This window comes from Salvia miltiorrhiza, chromosome 1 (genome assembly GCF_028751815.1).
Source record: "Salvia miltiorrhiza cultivar Shanhuang (shh) chromosome 1, IMPLAD_Smil_shh, whole genome shotgun sequence".
NCBI lineage: Eukaryota > Viridiplantae > Streptophyta > Magnoliopsida > Lamiales > Lamiaceae > Salvia > Salvia miltiorrhiza.
The window spans coordinates 34572419-34587113 of record NC_080387.1 but is presented as its reverse complement, the minus strand read 5'-3'; the positions used below and the strand labels follow the sequence as shown (position 1 = coordinate 34587113).

At 34.5% G+C, this 14695-nt stretch overlaps 3 protein-coding genes across 6 annotated transcripts; 1 reads left to right on the top strand and 2 right to left on the bottom strand.

Annotated features, from left to right (window-relative positions):
• The first annotated feature begins 208 nt into the window (after positions 1-208).
• LOC131021964 (transcription factor E2FB-like) lies at positions 209-4656 on the top strand. 3 transcript variants are annotated; one of them, XM_057951308.1, is made up of 14 exons: positions 209-753; positions 1639-1831; positions 1955-2014; positions 2167-2252; positions 2325-2413; positions 2521-2575; positions 2942-2994; positions 3075-3125; positions 3216-3264; positions 3352-3417; positions 3515-3591; positions 3703-3898; positions 3987-4053; positions 4150-4656. In XM_057951308.1, the coding sequence occupies exons 1-14, from the start codon at positions 640-642 to the stop codon at positions 4263-4265; spliced, it is 1272 nt and encodes a 423-aa protein (XP_057807291.1). In that variant the 5' UTR covers positions 209-639; the 3' UTR covers positions 4266-4656. The 3 variants fall into 3 exon arrangements, with proteins under 3 accessions (XP_057807291.1, XP_057807284.1, XP_057807297.1); XM_057951301.1 differs by having other exon boundaries at positions 245-753; positions 3497-3591; XM_057951314.1 differs by lacking the exon at positions 209-753 and adding an exon at positions 797-972 and having other exon boundaries at positions 3497-3591.
• Positions 4657-8490: 3834 nt separating this feature from the next.
• Positions 8491-10157, bottom strand: LOC131006982 (transcription factor E2FB-like; the record flags this gene model as incomplete). Its single annotated transcript, XM_057934125.1, has 8 exons — positions 8491-8905; positions 9001-9067; positions 9156-9351; positions 9463-9539; positions 9637-9702; positions 9790-9838; positions 9929-9979; positions 10060-10157. Coding segments are annotated over 8 exons (720 nt in total), but the record flags the coding sequence as incomplete, so codon positions are not given.
• A 2774-nt stretch (positions 10158-12931) lies between these two features.
• On the bottom strand, positions 12932-14076 carry LOC131021944 (uncharacterized). Of its 2 annotated transcripts, XM_057951293.1 has the most exons (3): positions 13717-14076; positions 13272-13448; positions 12932-13199 (listed from the first exon to the last, which is right to left on the bottom strand). In XM_057951293.1, the coding sequence occupies exons 1-3, from the start codon at positions 13942-13944 to the stop codon at positions 13041-13043; spliced, it is 564 nt and encodes a 187-aa protein (XP_057807276.1). In that variant the 5' UTR covers positions 13945-14076; the 3' UTR covers positions 12932-13040. The 2 variants fall into 2 exon arrangements, with proteins under 2 accessions (XP_057807276.1, XP_057807275.1); XM_057951292.1 differs by having other exon boundaries at positions 12932-13448; positions 13717-14042.
• Positions 14077-14695: the final 619 nt, after the last annotated feature.

Below are 14695 nucleotides of genomic sequence, written 5' to 3'. Positions count from 1 at the left end.
CAGCCTCACAATATGGGTATTTGTGTTCAGAAACAGCTAAAAAATGATCATCTCAAGTTTTTACTCAAAGCCCTATAACCTTTCATAAGCTTCTCATTTAGGCTGTGGAATCAAATCAAACTACATCACAATTGTCTCGCTCAAATTTATACAAGTTGGATTTGACAAACATTTCAAATCAGATGAAACCTAGTTTTATGTCCGATTAAATATGATCGAGTACAAACTCAATGAAAAATATACTCCATAAACATGAAGCTACGGAAACTCGACTTACATTTGAACTCATTAAAATAAATAAACAAACACAAGATTTGACTCGTTACAATCTATTTCCCACTTACTATCTTTTCCCTCCTTTAGTTTACCTTTTTCTTTCCCTCTTTGCGCATTCCTTCTCCCTCAAATTCACATCCCTCACTTCCATTGCTCCCCAATTTCCCCTCCAAATTTTTTTTCTCTCTCTCTCTCAGTTTCCCTTCCTTTATCTCTCCCCGCAAAGAAACCCCAGAGATCCAGTCTCGGGATTTGGAGATCAGAATTAGTTTCAGAATCAAGAGGTAGCCTCTGTGTTCATCTTTGGAGAATTAATTGATCATGTCGCTGCCGCAGACTACTTGAGAACACCTGCCTTTTCCCATGAAGCCGCCGTTCGGTGGAGGCGGCCGCGTTGACTACCGCCGCTTCACCGCTGTTGGCTCTCATCCCAATCCAGAACTCGACGAAGCCGTTGTCATAAAGACGCCGCCGCCTGTGAGCCATTAGTTTTTCTGAGTTCATTTTATCGTCTTATGTTGGCTTTGTAGAGAGATTAACCGTATTTTGTGCAGGATCGATCTTTGTTTGTTGCGTTGAATTAAATTTGTTTTCATACAAGTTATACAGTGCTTGACCGGTGCAATTTCGTTTCGTTTGGTTTAGCATCGAAATTGGAGCTTGAGTAGTTGAGTTTGATCTCTAATTGATGACAGGGTAAATATTTATAGGTTTCCGTACATTGCTCCGAGCTATGACTCGGTTGCTTAGTCTGGTTTGACTGGATAAAGATGGTCGTAGTGCTATTGATCAGTGTTCTTTGGTTCTGTTTAGCATTAAAAATGGAGCTTGTTTTCGATATGTAACTTAGGAGTAGGTGAAATGTTTATAGTTTTTCACGCATTGCTCTGACTTATGACTCAGTTGATGCAACAAGGTTGACTGGATAACGACGATCTCAGCTTTCGTTACTGATTACTAGGTCTTTCGTGTCTCTCCGTTGCTTTCTTAATAGGCACATTTTCTGTAGCCAGGGATAGCTATATGCTCTCTTTCTGGTTGTGCACGAGAAGCAAACGATGCTATCTTTTGATAGTCCGGATGCTGGCCTAATTGCCAAATGTGTGATTCTTGTTTAATGAAGAATAATGTCCTCACTTTGCTTCTTTGCGTCATGGCATCTTCATTAGTTCTATAGTCGTTATCTCAGCTTTTTAGGAAGCATCATCAAGGTCTTGGACTATAAAGTATAGTGGCATTGAAGATATGTTGCCTTTCTAAATAAGAAAGTGGCTTCTGTAAATCTTCATTCGCTGTATGGAAATTTTATGAGGTTAAGTATTTGCTTTATTTGATATCGGCTTATTGTTTTGATTTCGCAAGTCATTGAAACGGAAGAGTGGAATGGCTGACTATGGCACGATATCTGTTGAGCAAAATGTAAGTCCTGGCACCAGTGCTTTCATGAACAGCCCTCACCGGACTCCAGTTTCAGTGAAATCTGAGAAACCCCAGAAGGTTCCTAAGTCAACCAAGGCAAACAGAGTTAGCTGTCAAAGTCTCATGACAAATACTGGTCAAAATCACCCCCTTTAATTTCTAGTCTTGTGTTTTTTTCTTTTCAAAATTGCTCCCCCCGAGTACTGACGTCATAAATATGAAGGAATTGGTACTCTATTGACAAACATCCAATTTGCAGGTTCTCCAACAGGCGATAATCTCACTCCAGTCGGTTCCTGTCGATATGATAGCTCCTTAGGTATAGCATATTACCTGCAGGATTTTATATTTAGCTGTCTTTTCATCATGTTGGAGTGATCTGTCTGCATTGGTAATTGATTATCATAAATTTTGCCGTTGAATTGGTTCGTTCGTGGATAGACTCATTGAATTGCACTTTTCCCCTTACAGCTCTCCTAACAAAGAAGTTCATTAATCTGATAAAACATTCAGAAGGTGGTATCCTTGAGCTGAATAAAGCCGCAGAGACATTAGAGGTGATTACTTCTTCCAATTGATGCTTCAGTTTTGACCATGTCTTGGCAATTGACAAATCCCTTCTCTAGCAGGTACAGAAGAGGCGTATATACGATATAACTAATGTCCTTGAAGGCATTGGTCTTATCGAAAAGACTCTCAAAAACATAATCCAGTGGAAGTAAGAGTAGCGTCTATCTAACTAGATTTGATTGGGATTGCTTCTAGTTCAGATTTAACTTATCTTTGAGAAGCAATACTTTACTAATTGGCAATGTTGTCGACTAGGGGGACTGATGTACGGAGACCTGGGGAAGTGGATGAGACCCTTCCAGATATACAGGTACAAATAAAATAGGAAATAAGTTGCTTATTGGTGTTCACATTGCCTCGTTATCCTAATTGTTTCATTCCCTATAATCAAGCTACATGCATATGCCTATTTATGATGTTTTTGGGTCTAAAACAATACCTGTTTTAAGTTGTTTTACATCAAACAGGATGTAACATCAAACGGGATGTAGTAGACTATTGATTGAATTACACAGGAACTCCTATACTTATCTGCAATTCAGAAACCTCATTTCCATTTCTTTGACTCTGCTTACTTCATTCTTATGCTGACTGATATACTAATTGAAATGGAAAAGTGCACCAGTCTTGGTTTGGGGAGTTGCTAACTCCTTATCAATTCTTTGATCCTGTGCAGGAAGAAATACAAAACTTGAATTCAGAGGAGTGCAGATTAGACGAGCGCATAAGGTCACCTCTAATGCTTCAATCATCTATATCCCGATCCTCTCTTCGAACATGTCAGTCTTCTGATATACTTCTTGTTTCAGAGAAATGCAGGAAAAGTTAAGGGGGCTAAGCGAAGAAGAAGACAATCAAAGGTGTCACACTATCATTCCTTCATTGTCGAACTAAATTAACACCATTATCTTTTTTAGCCACTCATTCTAGATTAGTGATTTCTTTCCCAGGTGGCTTTTTATTACTGAAGAAGATGTCAAAAACCTACCGTGCTTCGAGGTATAGATATTCTTCTTCTATTCAACCTATCCTATGCATCTACAGATTAAAAAAAATACTCAAACATGGTTTTGTTCCTTCATCCAGAATGAAACTCTGATAGCTATTAAAGCTCCACACGGCACGACTCTGGAAGTTCCTGAACCCGATGAGGTAACCGTGTCTTATTCCTGGTACTGACAATTCCAACCAGGGATTAGTTTTTCGTGTAATAATGTTTGTTTTATTCCAGTTAATTTTCTTCCTACAGGCTGGAGATTACCCACAGAGAAGATACAAAATCGTTCTTCGAAGCACCATGGGACCAATAGATGTCTACCTCGTAAGGTATCTAAGGAAAAGAAGTTTAAACATATTAAGAAAGTCTATTCTAAGGTTGGGATTACTTTCAAGAGCTCTCATTATCGTGATTCTTTTTGACATTCTTGTCAAACCTAGTCAATTCGAGGAGATAAATGCCTACGAAGCACAGCCAAGTAACCTTGACACATCTGTTGCGAATGAGACACCAACGGAGGAGATTACACGAGATGAAATCATTGGGCAGGGAGAAGGAGTTCAAAGGATGTGCTTAGAGACGAGCTCATCCCATGATTTCGTGAGTGGAATCATGAAGATCGTACCAGATGCTGACGTGAGCTATCACTTAATATTTTACTACATGTCTCACATGCGAACATTCTTCCATTGCTAAACCTTGCTTCTCCCTTCAACATTTGCAGAGCGATGCTGATTATTATCTATTGTCAGAGACGGATGTAAGCATCACTGACATGTGGAGGACAGAAGGTATCCTGAACTTGGTTTTCGCTGCTTTTTTTTTTTCCTCCTTGTATTTATTGATCATGAAGCGTATTTTTTCCGAATCATGGCTATATATTGTAGATGAGGTCGACTGGGATACCTTGAACACACTACACGAAGGCTATCCAGTGTCTATCATCAGCCCTTCACGAGATCAAGCTCCACGACCGAGTATAGTCCCATCAGCAGGGAGCTAGAAGCTGAGCTTGTACTATATATTCTTGAAGAATCATGTGTTGTTGTATAATGACATTGCTGGCAATGCTGCAGAAATTCGAGATTGTGTTCAACTGCTTAGGATGGATGGTCACTGTATAGTTTCTGGGTAGTTATTACTTATTGCGCTTTTGCTATGAACTAATAATTAGTCGGTACGAGGTTTTGTGTTGTGTAAATTGGAAAATTTGTTTCATTGTAGCATCATCATCATCATGATGGAGATTTAGTTGACAGTTCTGTAATATTCTAGCCAAGATAGTGAACTCCTCTCTCACTAGATCTGTATTTCTTCAACTCACGTATCAAAGCAACTCAATCCTTGTGAGGAGAAATTCACAAACTAGTGAACTACTACATTGGAAAAGCAAATTGATAAGTATTGAAAATCACCGAGTTGAAATAAAATTTTGGTTTTGGGGTTTTGAATTGATAAAATTTCGACTCCCAACTTTTTCTTTCTTCTTCGGTTTTGGGGTTTTGAATTTGATATTAAAGACCGTTTGAATTTCTTCATGTGCTTATTATTCATGACCCAAATCCATTCGAATTTGTCCCCTTGGGATGGCCTAGTGGTTAGGGTGGTTGTCTGTTGTCCAAGAGGTCACAGGTTCGAGTGGGGTGTGTGTGTGGTTTGTATTATTTATAATGTAATTTCATCAAAAAAAAAAAATCCATTCGAATTTAACTTCAATTTGTTTTCGCTGCTCGAAATAATATTTTATGTGTTATTCAGGGCCGGCCCTGAGGGCGGGTGGGCATGGGCGATGGCCCAGGGCCCCAAAAAATTGAGGGCCCAATTTTTTAATATATCCCATTAATTATAGGCTTTATGTATACTAAAAAATTTAGATAACCTAATTTATTGTCAAAAATTCAAAGTTCAATTTAAAATCAATTTCAAATTAATTTGATGATAATTTTGTAACATAATTTTGAGGGCCCAAAATTTTAAATATATCTCATTAATTATAGACTTTATATATACTAAAAAATATTGGGCAATATAACTTATTGTCAAATTTATATTATATTAAAACTTCAAAGTTCAAATCGAAATATAAAATTATGCTGACAATGCCAGTTATTGACATACTGTTATACTAAAAGGAGCTTCTCAATTTTAAAATCGTTGAAAACGCATTTGAGATCGTCAATATCCCTAGAGAGATTGAATGATTTGACAATATTTATATATATAAGCTCAACCACTTTCAAAAATAGTAAGTTATGTTTTCCTGTCAAAAATCACCTTACTATTTTTGAAAATAATTTTTTGTTTCTATTTTTTTTATCAATTTCGTCTACACTAGATGATGATGATAATAATAATAATAATAATAATAATAATAATAATAATAATAATAATAATAATAATAATAATAATAATAATAATAATAAATTCATACAAAAACGTACTAAAAATTTAATAAATGTAAACCATATTAGAAATTCTATTTTTAAGATATATATATATATATAATTATTTATCTACAAATTTATATTTTAAGCTAAAGAGTTCTAAAATGAACAAATATAAGTTTAATCTTTGTAATTGCATTAAATTGTTACAATAAAAAATATAAATATAAAAATATTAATATATAGTAAAAATATGAAAAAAACAAAATAAAATAAACAAATTTTAAAATGTTATGATCCTTACAAATTTTAAATTTCATCTTTGCTAGGTTGTATTTGTTAATTTTATCAAAATACAAATTTTAAAATTAAACTATATATTCATTAAATATAAATATAAATATATATATATATATATATATATATATAATAGATATAGATATAATATACATGAACACACTCACACACACACACACACACACACACACACATATATATATATATATATATATATATATATATATATATATTAGTACTGTGTATATTTCAGTAGAAATTTTGTATAAGTTATTTTAATATAATGTGTATATATTATATCACCTTTAATTTTGTCATGTATGAACGAAATTAAAATTCAGGGAAAATTCCGGAATGAGCTAAAGTTTATGTATTTATATTGCAATTTTATATAGTTGAAAAAATAGCAAAATTCACTAATAGTTTGTGGATTTACAGTCAATTAACGTATCAAAAAAATATATTATGAAATGCAAATCAGTAAAAAGTAATTAAAAGTTTCAAAAATCCTTTCAAAACTACTAGAAAATTTGAAAGAAAAATATCTAGATATTTTGGTGGAAATTTTTTAAATAGATAATAATAATCGTTAGTTAAAAAGGTTTTGTCAAGATCTTGGTCATTCATATTATATGCCTCCAATTATAAGATGATTTTATCTTCATTTTAATGCTATTATCTTTATTAGAGTTATTTTAGATAATAATATAAGTAACTTATAGAATTTTATTTTCTAAATATAATATTCTAAAAAATATAATTTTGTTTGCCGTGCATCGCACGCGAGTAATACTAGTTATGTATAGAAAAAGAGATTAAGAGATGTTAGATAAAATGTCGATGATTTTCTAAGTAAAAATTTTTACTAGATAAAGTGATTTTTTATAAGTAATGGAAAATTTTATTTTTTAATATATTGATGCGCTAATATATTGAGGGCCCATTTTTATAATTTCGCCCAGGCCTCATTATTCTCAGGACCGGCCCTCGTGTTATTGTGTTTTATCAAAAATATAATAACTACATCAGAAACAATAGGCATCTAATATATTATGATAATTATATATGAATTACAATATTTAATTATTTAGAGAATATATGACAGTATGAAGAATAGATTACAGAGAATCGGGCATATACTTGTCGTTGTTATCGAGTCATCAAATCGAATCAAAATTTGAGATAAATGCAACTCTGTAAACTGAAATTAAGTATTTTAGTAATTCATCAAAAGGTACTTCGTTGTAATCAAAATTAAGTATTTCTCGGCGGGAGTAAATAATTATATATATATATCTTAAAAATAGAATTTCTAATATGGTTTATATTTATTAAATTTTTAGTACGTTTTTGTATGAATTTATTATTATTATTATTATTATTATTATTATTATTATTATTATTATTATTATTATTATTATTATTATTATTATTATCATCATCTAGTGTAGACGAAATTGATAAAAAAAAATAGAAACAAAAAATTATTTTAAAAAATAGTAAGGTGATTTTTGACAGGAAAACATAACTTACTATTTTTGAAAGTGGTTGAGTTTATATATATAAATATTGTCAAATCATTCAATCTCTCTAGGGACATTGACGATCTCAAATGCGTTTTCAACGATTTTAAAATTGAGAAGCTCCTTTTAGTATAACAGTATGTCAATAACTGGCATTGTCAGCATAATTTTATATTTCGATTTGAACTTTGAAGTTTTAATATAATATAAATTTGACAATAAGTTATATTACCCAATATTTTTTAGTATATATAAAGTCTATAATTAATGAGATATATTTAAAATTTTGGGCCCTCAAAATTATGTTACAAAATTATCATCAAATTAATTTGAAATTGATTTTAAATTGAACTTTGAATTTTTGACAATAAATTAGGTTATCTAAATTTTTTAGTATACATAAAGCCTATAATTAATGGGATATATTAAAAAATTGGGCTCTCAATTTTTTGGGGCCCTGGGCCATCGCCCATGCCTGCCCATGCCCACCCGCCCTCAGGGCCGGCCCTGAATAACACATAAAATATTATTTCGAGCAGCGAAAACAAATTGAAGTTAAATTCGAATGGATTTTTTTTTTTTGATGAAATTACATTATAAATAATACAAACCACACACACCCCACCTAGTGGTTATTGTGGCCGAGAGTACTCGAACCTGTGACCTCTTGGACAACAGACAACCATCCTAACCACTGTGACCTCTTGGACAACAGACAACCACCCTAACCACTAGGCCATCCCAAGGGGACAAATTCGAATGGATTTGGGTCATGAATAATAAGCACATGAAGAAATTCAAACGGTCTTTAATATCAAATTCAAAACCCCAAAACCGAAGAAGAAAGAAAAAGTTGGGAGTCGAAATTTTATCAATTCAAAACCCCAAAACCAAAATTTTATTTCAGCTCGGTGATTTTCAATACTTATCAATTTGCTTTTCCAATGTAGTAGTTCACTAGTTTGTGAATTTCTCCTCACAAGGATTGAGTTGCTTTGATACGTGAGTTGAAGAAATACAGATCTAGTGAGAGAGGAGTTCACTATCTTGGCTAGAATATTACAGAACTGTCAACTAAATCTCCATGATGATGATGATGATGCTACAATGAAACAAATTTTCCAATTTACACAACACAAAACCTCGTACCGACTAATTATTAGTTCATAGCAAAAGCGCAATAAGTAATAACTACCCAGAAACTATACAGTGACCATCCATCCTAAGCAGTTGAACACAATCTCGAATTTCTGCAGCATTGCCAGCAATGTCATTATACAACAACACATGATTCTTCAAGAATATATAGTACAAGCTCAGCTTCTAGCTCCCTGCTGATGGGACTATACTCGGTCGTGGAGCTTGATCTCGTGAAGGGCTGATGATAGACACTGGATAGCCTTCGTGTAGTGTGTTCAAGGTATCCCAGTCGACCTCATCTACAATATATAGCCATGATTCGGAAAAAATACGCTTCATGATCAATAAATACAAGGAGGAAAAAAAAAAGCAGCGAAAACCAAGTTCAGGATACCTTCTGTCCTCCACATGTCAGTGATGCTTACATCCGTCTCTGACAATAGATAATAATCAGCATCGCTCTGCAAATGTTGAAGGGAGAAGCAAGGTTTAGCAATGGAAGAATGTTCGCATGTGAGACATGTAGTAAAATATTAAGTGATAGCTCACGTCAGCATCTGGTACGATCTTCATGATTCCACTCACGAAATCATGGGATGAGCTCGTCTCTAAGCACATCCTTTGAACTCCTTCTCCCTGCCCAATGATTTCATCTCGTGTAATCTCCTCCGTTGGTGTCTCATTCGCAACAGATGTGTCAAGGTTACTTGGCTGTGCTTCGTAGGCATTTATCTCCTCGAATTGACTAGGTTTGACAAGAATGTCAAAAAGAATCACGATAATGAGAGCTCTTGAAAGTAATCCCAACCTTAGAATAGACTTTCTTAATATGTTTAAACTTCTTTTCCTTAGATACCTTACGAGGTAGACATCTATTGGTCCCATGGTGCTTCGAAGAACGATTTTGTATCTTCTCTGTGGGTAATCTCCAGCCTGTAGGAAGAAAATTAACTGGAATAAAACAAACATTATTACACGAAAAACTAATCCCTGGTTGGAATTGTCAGTACCAGGAATAAGACACGGTTACCTCATCGGGTTCAGGAACTTCCAGAGTCGTGCCGTGTGGAGCTTTAATAGCTATCAGAGTTTCATTCTGGATGAAGGAACAAAACCATGTTTGAGTATTTTTTTTAATCTGTAGATGCATAGGATAGGTTGAATAGAAGAAGAATATCTATACCTCGAAGCACGGTAGGTTTTTGACATCTTCTTCAGTAATAAAAAGCCACCTGGGAAAGAAATCACTAATCTAGAATGAGTGGCTAAAAAAGATAATGGTGTTAATTTAGTTCGACAATGAAGGAATGATAGTGTGACACCTTTGATTGTCTTCTTCTTCGCTTAGCCCCCTTAACTTTTCCTGCATTTCTCTGAAACAAGAAGTATATCAGAAGACTGACATGTTCGAAGAGAGGATCGGGATATAGATGATTGAAGCATTAGAGGTGACCTTATGCGCTCGTCTAATCTGCACTCCTCTGAATTCAAGTTTTGTATTTCTTCCTGCACAGGATCAAAGAATTGATAAGGAGTTAGCAACTCCCCAAACCAAAAGCGTATTTTTTCCGAATCATGGCTATATATTGTAGATGAGGTCGACTGGGATACCTTGAACACACTACACGAAGGCTATCCAGTGTCTATCATCAGCCCTTCACGAGATCAAGCTCCACGACCGAGTATGGGACCTATCATCAGCCCTTCACGAGATCAAGCTCCACGACCGAGTATAGTCCCATCAGCAGGGAGCTAGAAGCTGAGCTTGTACTATATATTCTTGAAGAATCATGTGTTGTTGTATAATGACATTGCTGGCAATGCTGCAGAAATTCGAGATTGTGTTCAACTGCTTAGGATGGATGGTCACTGTATAGTTTCTGGGTAGTTATTACTTATTGCGCTTTTGCTATGAACTAATAATTAGTCGGTACGAGGTTTTGTGTTGTGTAAATTGGAAAATTTGTTTCATTGTAGCATCATCATCATCATCATGGAGATTTAGTTGACAGTTCTGTAATATTCTAGCCAAGATAGTGAACTCCTCTCTCACTAGATCTGTATTTCTTCAACTCACGTATCAAAGCAACTCAATCCTTGTGAGGAGAAATTCACAAACTAGTGAACTACTACATTGGAAAAGCAAATTGATAAGTATTGAAAATCACCGAGCTGAAATAAAATTTTGGTTTTGGGGTTTTGAATTGATAAAATTTCGACTCCCAACTTTTTCTTTCTTCTTCGGTTTTGGGGTTTTGAATTTGATATTAAAGACCGTTTGAATTTCTTCATGTGCTTATTATTCAAAATTTGAGATAAATGCAACTCAGTAAACTTATTATTCAAAATTTGAGATAAATGCAACTCAGTAAACTGAAATTAAGTATTTTAGTAATTCATCAAAAGGTACTTCATTGTAATCAAAATTAAGTATTTCTCGGTGAGAGTAAAAATAAAGGCTAGCAGCAAAACTCGACTTAAGAATCAATGATAAACTGCACTGGAGATAAACTTTTAAGATTATAAAATTGTAAAATTGTAAAAATGACGAATTATCTAGTACTCGAGATACTACTTTACTTGTAGATAACTACTGCACATATCTTCTCCAAATATGATTTGTTTACACTTTCGATTCCTACTACAATTACAACTCATTATCGTGTCATTTCTCGATTCCTACTACAGTTACAACTCTTTTATATATATCATCAACCAAATTATATAAATACAACTATAAGAGTAAATTTTTTGCCTGACATATTATTCGACCTCGATCATATATGTAAGTAGTGCCATGAAGAGCTCGATATCCATCTCACAAAATGGAGTTTTTGAAGATGAAGTTGGAGAATCTTCGCGATCAAGATATACGTCGTTGAGAGATCTTAAAGTCGTATCGTCGAAAGTGTTACCAGTGGCACGGCCTAGGCACAATGCGGGCAACCCTCTATTGAGACGGGCTGCAATGTTGTACGGACAGATCGGGGCTCCTCGTACTCGTCCTCGTCCTCTACACAGATCCTCCAACAAGTGTTTTTCTTCGCGAATTCCAACATGGATCAAGAAATTGACGTCGGCTTGTTTTGGATTTAACGTTGATCATCATGATTTAGATTGAGTATATAAATACGTAGTTTTTCTTTTACTTTTGTGCAGTTGTAGTTATTCCAACAATTTGAAAAATCTGATGATTTTTCTTGTACATAAAATTTGCACGAGAAGTTTATTCGGATAAATTATGGCGTATTAAATTTAGTAGTGCAATTTATTTATTTATTTTTTATTTTTCGTATTACTCTTCTTTAGTTCTGACTTCTGACTTTACAGTCCTTTGGTTAGTCAAAATTTGTAAGTGACTTTGAATATAGATTGTACTATATTTGACTAGATCTTAAAAAAAAATCAATTTTCGTCTTATAGCGTTAGTACTTGCTATGATATTCAGTTTATTGCTTCAAGAATGATGCTTTAATTTGTTTTTGGATTAAAAATTGATGATTCTGGATGAGGGGTCGACACGTTTCATGATTTTTCAGTGGGTCTCTGAAACCATCAAAGAAGAAAGAATTACTGACTAGGTTTTGTTGACCCTTCTTGGACCTCTGTGCAAGATCTAGGGTTTTCTCTCCTCTCTCACACTCTCTCTCTCTCTCTCTATAAATATATGCATATTGGATGTGTGTACATGCACATATTCTCTCTGCTTCACAATTTTGAGTGGGGTACCAAAAAAATTTGATGCACTGCCCAGGCACAGACCGTGAGGATTAAAAGCTTCAACTTTTGTCTTTTTTAATTATCACCACCATCTTAGATCTTCTGGTCTCTTATTATTTTACTGGTTTTTACCCTCATTTACTGCTCACCACCAGCAGCAGAAGGTTAGTGTGATAAGACAAAGTTGGTCAAGTTCTATACTGACATTGCTGCACAGATTCTACTTATTACGCCTTGCTATCAACAAATAATTAGTTGGTACGAGGTTTTGTGTTTGTCTAAATTCCAAGAGATTTGTTTCTCATCATTCCAGCCGAGACTCCAGGCCTAGGGTGGGAATTGAAAATCACCCTGCAATAGAAATTAATCAAATTGAATTACCCGATTTTTTTTCTTTATTTCGATTTTTTAGTTTTAGTAAGATTTTTTGGGTGTGTTCATTTAGTAAAAGTACCAAATTAGCTTAAAATCTTTTTCATCAAAATTTAACCGAAACATTGAAACATGATTGGTTCGATTTTTTTCGAAATTATGTTTACCGCTGTATCCAAAAATTATTAGGAGTAAGCTTGTCTCGTTCAATCTACCAATCAGAAGACTCCAAATGACAAAGTCACCATATGTATGCAATTTTGAGTAATAGTATATCTCTATTCTACTACTAATATTGATTGATTGATGAATTACAAGAAACAAAGTGATCCCACAATCCTCTCACTTCTCCCCATCCACTTTCTTGCTGATCCAACTGGCAACAACCGGCGTCAGCGCCACCGTCGGCGGGAATCTAATCGGCGACGCCGCCTTGTGCGCCGCGTAAGCCAACGCAAACGTCCCCACCTTCTCCCCTGTCGCATCCGCAGAGATTCCCACCTGCAACGCCTCTACAATCAAACAAACAAACAAAAATATGCCACACACAAAGTTTTCAAATACCAGTAGTACCTTCTGCAGCAACGCTGCTACATCCACACCAGCATTGATCAGCGCATAACACAGCCCAAATGAAATCAATGAAAGGGTTATCGAAGTTGCCAAATATGCCCCTCCATATTTTGCCAACAGCTCCTTTGCTTCATCACCTTTTGATTTCTTCTCACCTCCTTCTTTCGACGAAAATATCTGCATTTTTTTTCAATGATTTTGCAATTTCCATCAAGATTGAAATGTGAAATTCTTAAAAGATCTAAACTTTAACTAGAGCACAAATGTTATGATTCTGGGATTATCATAATCACAAAAGCTAATTTCAAGAAGAAAACTTTCCCAAACAGGATTTGCAAAATCCACAAAACATGCTAAAACCCATGTGGAAATTCGATCAAATTCCAAGGTTCGAGAATCATTTTAAGCTCTCAAACTAAAAGAGGAAAAAAGAAAAAAAGGGCACCTTCCACAAACCAACTTCAAGCCCATATTTCTTGGTGATTTCATCTGCAGATGAAGAGGTCTTGATTTCCTCAATCTTCTCCTTCACCGCTCTCACCTTCAATCTGCTGCGAGCAGACTTCGAATTCGAAACGGAGCTGAAAAATCTGCTGATTTCGCCATTTTTGGAGGGAGAGGATGGAGCTCTGCTACTGAAGCGCTGAACGGGAATTTGCACAATTGTGGCCATTGCTTAGCAACTGTTTATCTCAATATTGTAATTTATTTATTTTCTATTTCTAGTGGTGGAGATGATGGACCAATGATTGAAGTTTCAAGATCTGTAGTGTGACAAGTTTCGCAATTTCGACCCCAACTTTTTTTTTTTTTTTTGGGGGGGGTTTGGGTTTTAAATTTGTATTAAAGCCCATTTGAATTTCTTGATGTGGTTATTATTCATGGCCCATATCTACTGGAATTTTAACTTCAAAATTTTCGTTGCTCGAAATAATATTTTATGTGTTCTTGTGTTTTATTTAAAATATAATACTCCCTTCCTCCGTCAAAAGTATTCCACAATTACTATATTTGGCGTCTGCAAAAAGTATCCACTTTCCTTTTTAAGTCATGGTCCCACCATTCACTTTTATATTTTATCCTTACAAACACTCTTTATTTACAAAAACTCACCTCAAATTCAATCTCAACCACACATCTCATAAAGTGATGGGACCCTTTCTCCACTACATCAACATCATCTCCAATTTTATTAAACTCCGTGCCCAGCCAAAGTGGAATACTTTTGGCGGACAGAGGGAGTAATTACTATTAAATAGATAATAATAATAGTTAGTTAAAAAGGTTTTGTCAAGATCTTGGTCATTCATATTATATGCCTCCAATTATAAGATGATTTTATCTTCATTTTAATGCTATTATCTTTATTAGAGTTATTTTAGATAATAATATAAGTAACTTATAGAATTTTATTTTCTAAATAT

Bases quoted from the DNA above. Each gene is read 5' to 3' on its own strand.
- LOC131021964 (XM_057951301.1), top strand. From the start codon at position 640: ATGAAGCCGCCGTTCGGTGGAGGCGGCCGCGTTGACTACCGCCGCTTC. The intron at 2,414-2,520 runs GTAAGAGTAGCG...GTTGTCGACTAG, and splicing joins AAAAACATAATCCAGTGGAA to GGGGACTGATGTACGGAGAC. The intron at 3,265-3,351 runs GTATAGATATTC...TCCTTCATCCAG, and splicing joins AAAACCTACCGTGCTTCGAG to AATGAAACTCTGATAGCTAT.
- LOC131021944 (XM_057951292.1), bottom strand. From the start codon at position 13,944: ATGGCCACAATTGTGCAAATTCCCGTTCAGCGCTTCAGTAGCAGAGCT. The intron at 13,449-13,716 runs GTGCCCTTTTTT...AAAAAAATGCAG, and splicing joins TTGAAGTTGGTTTGTGGAAG to ATATTTTCGTCGAAAGAAGG.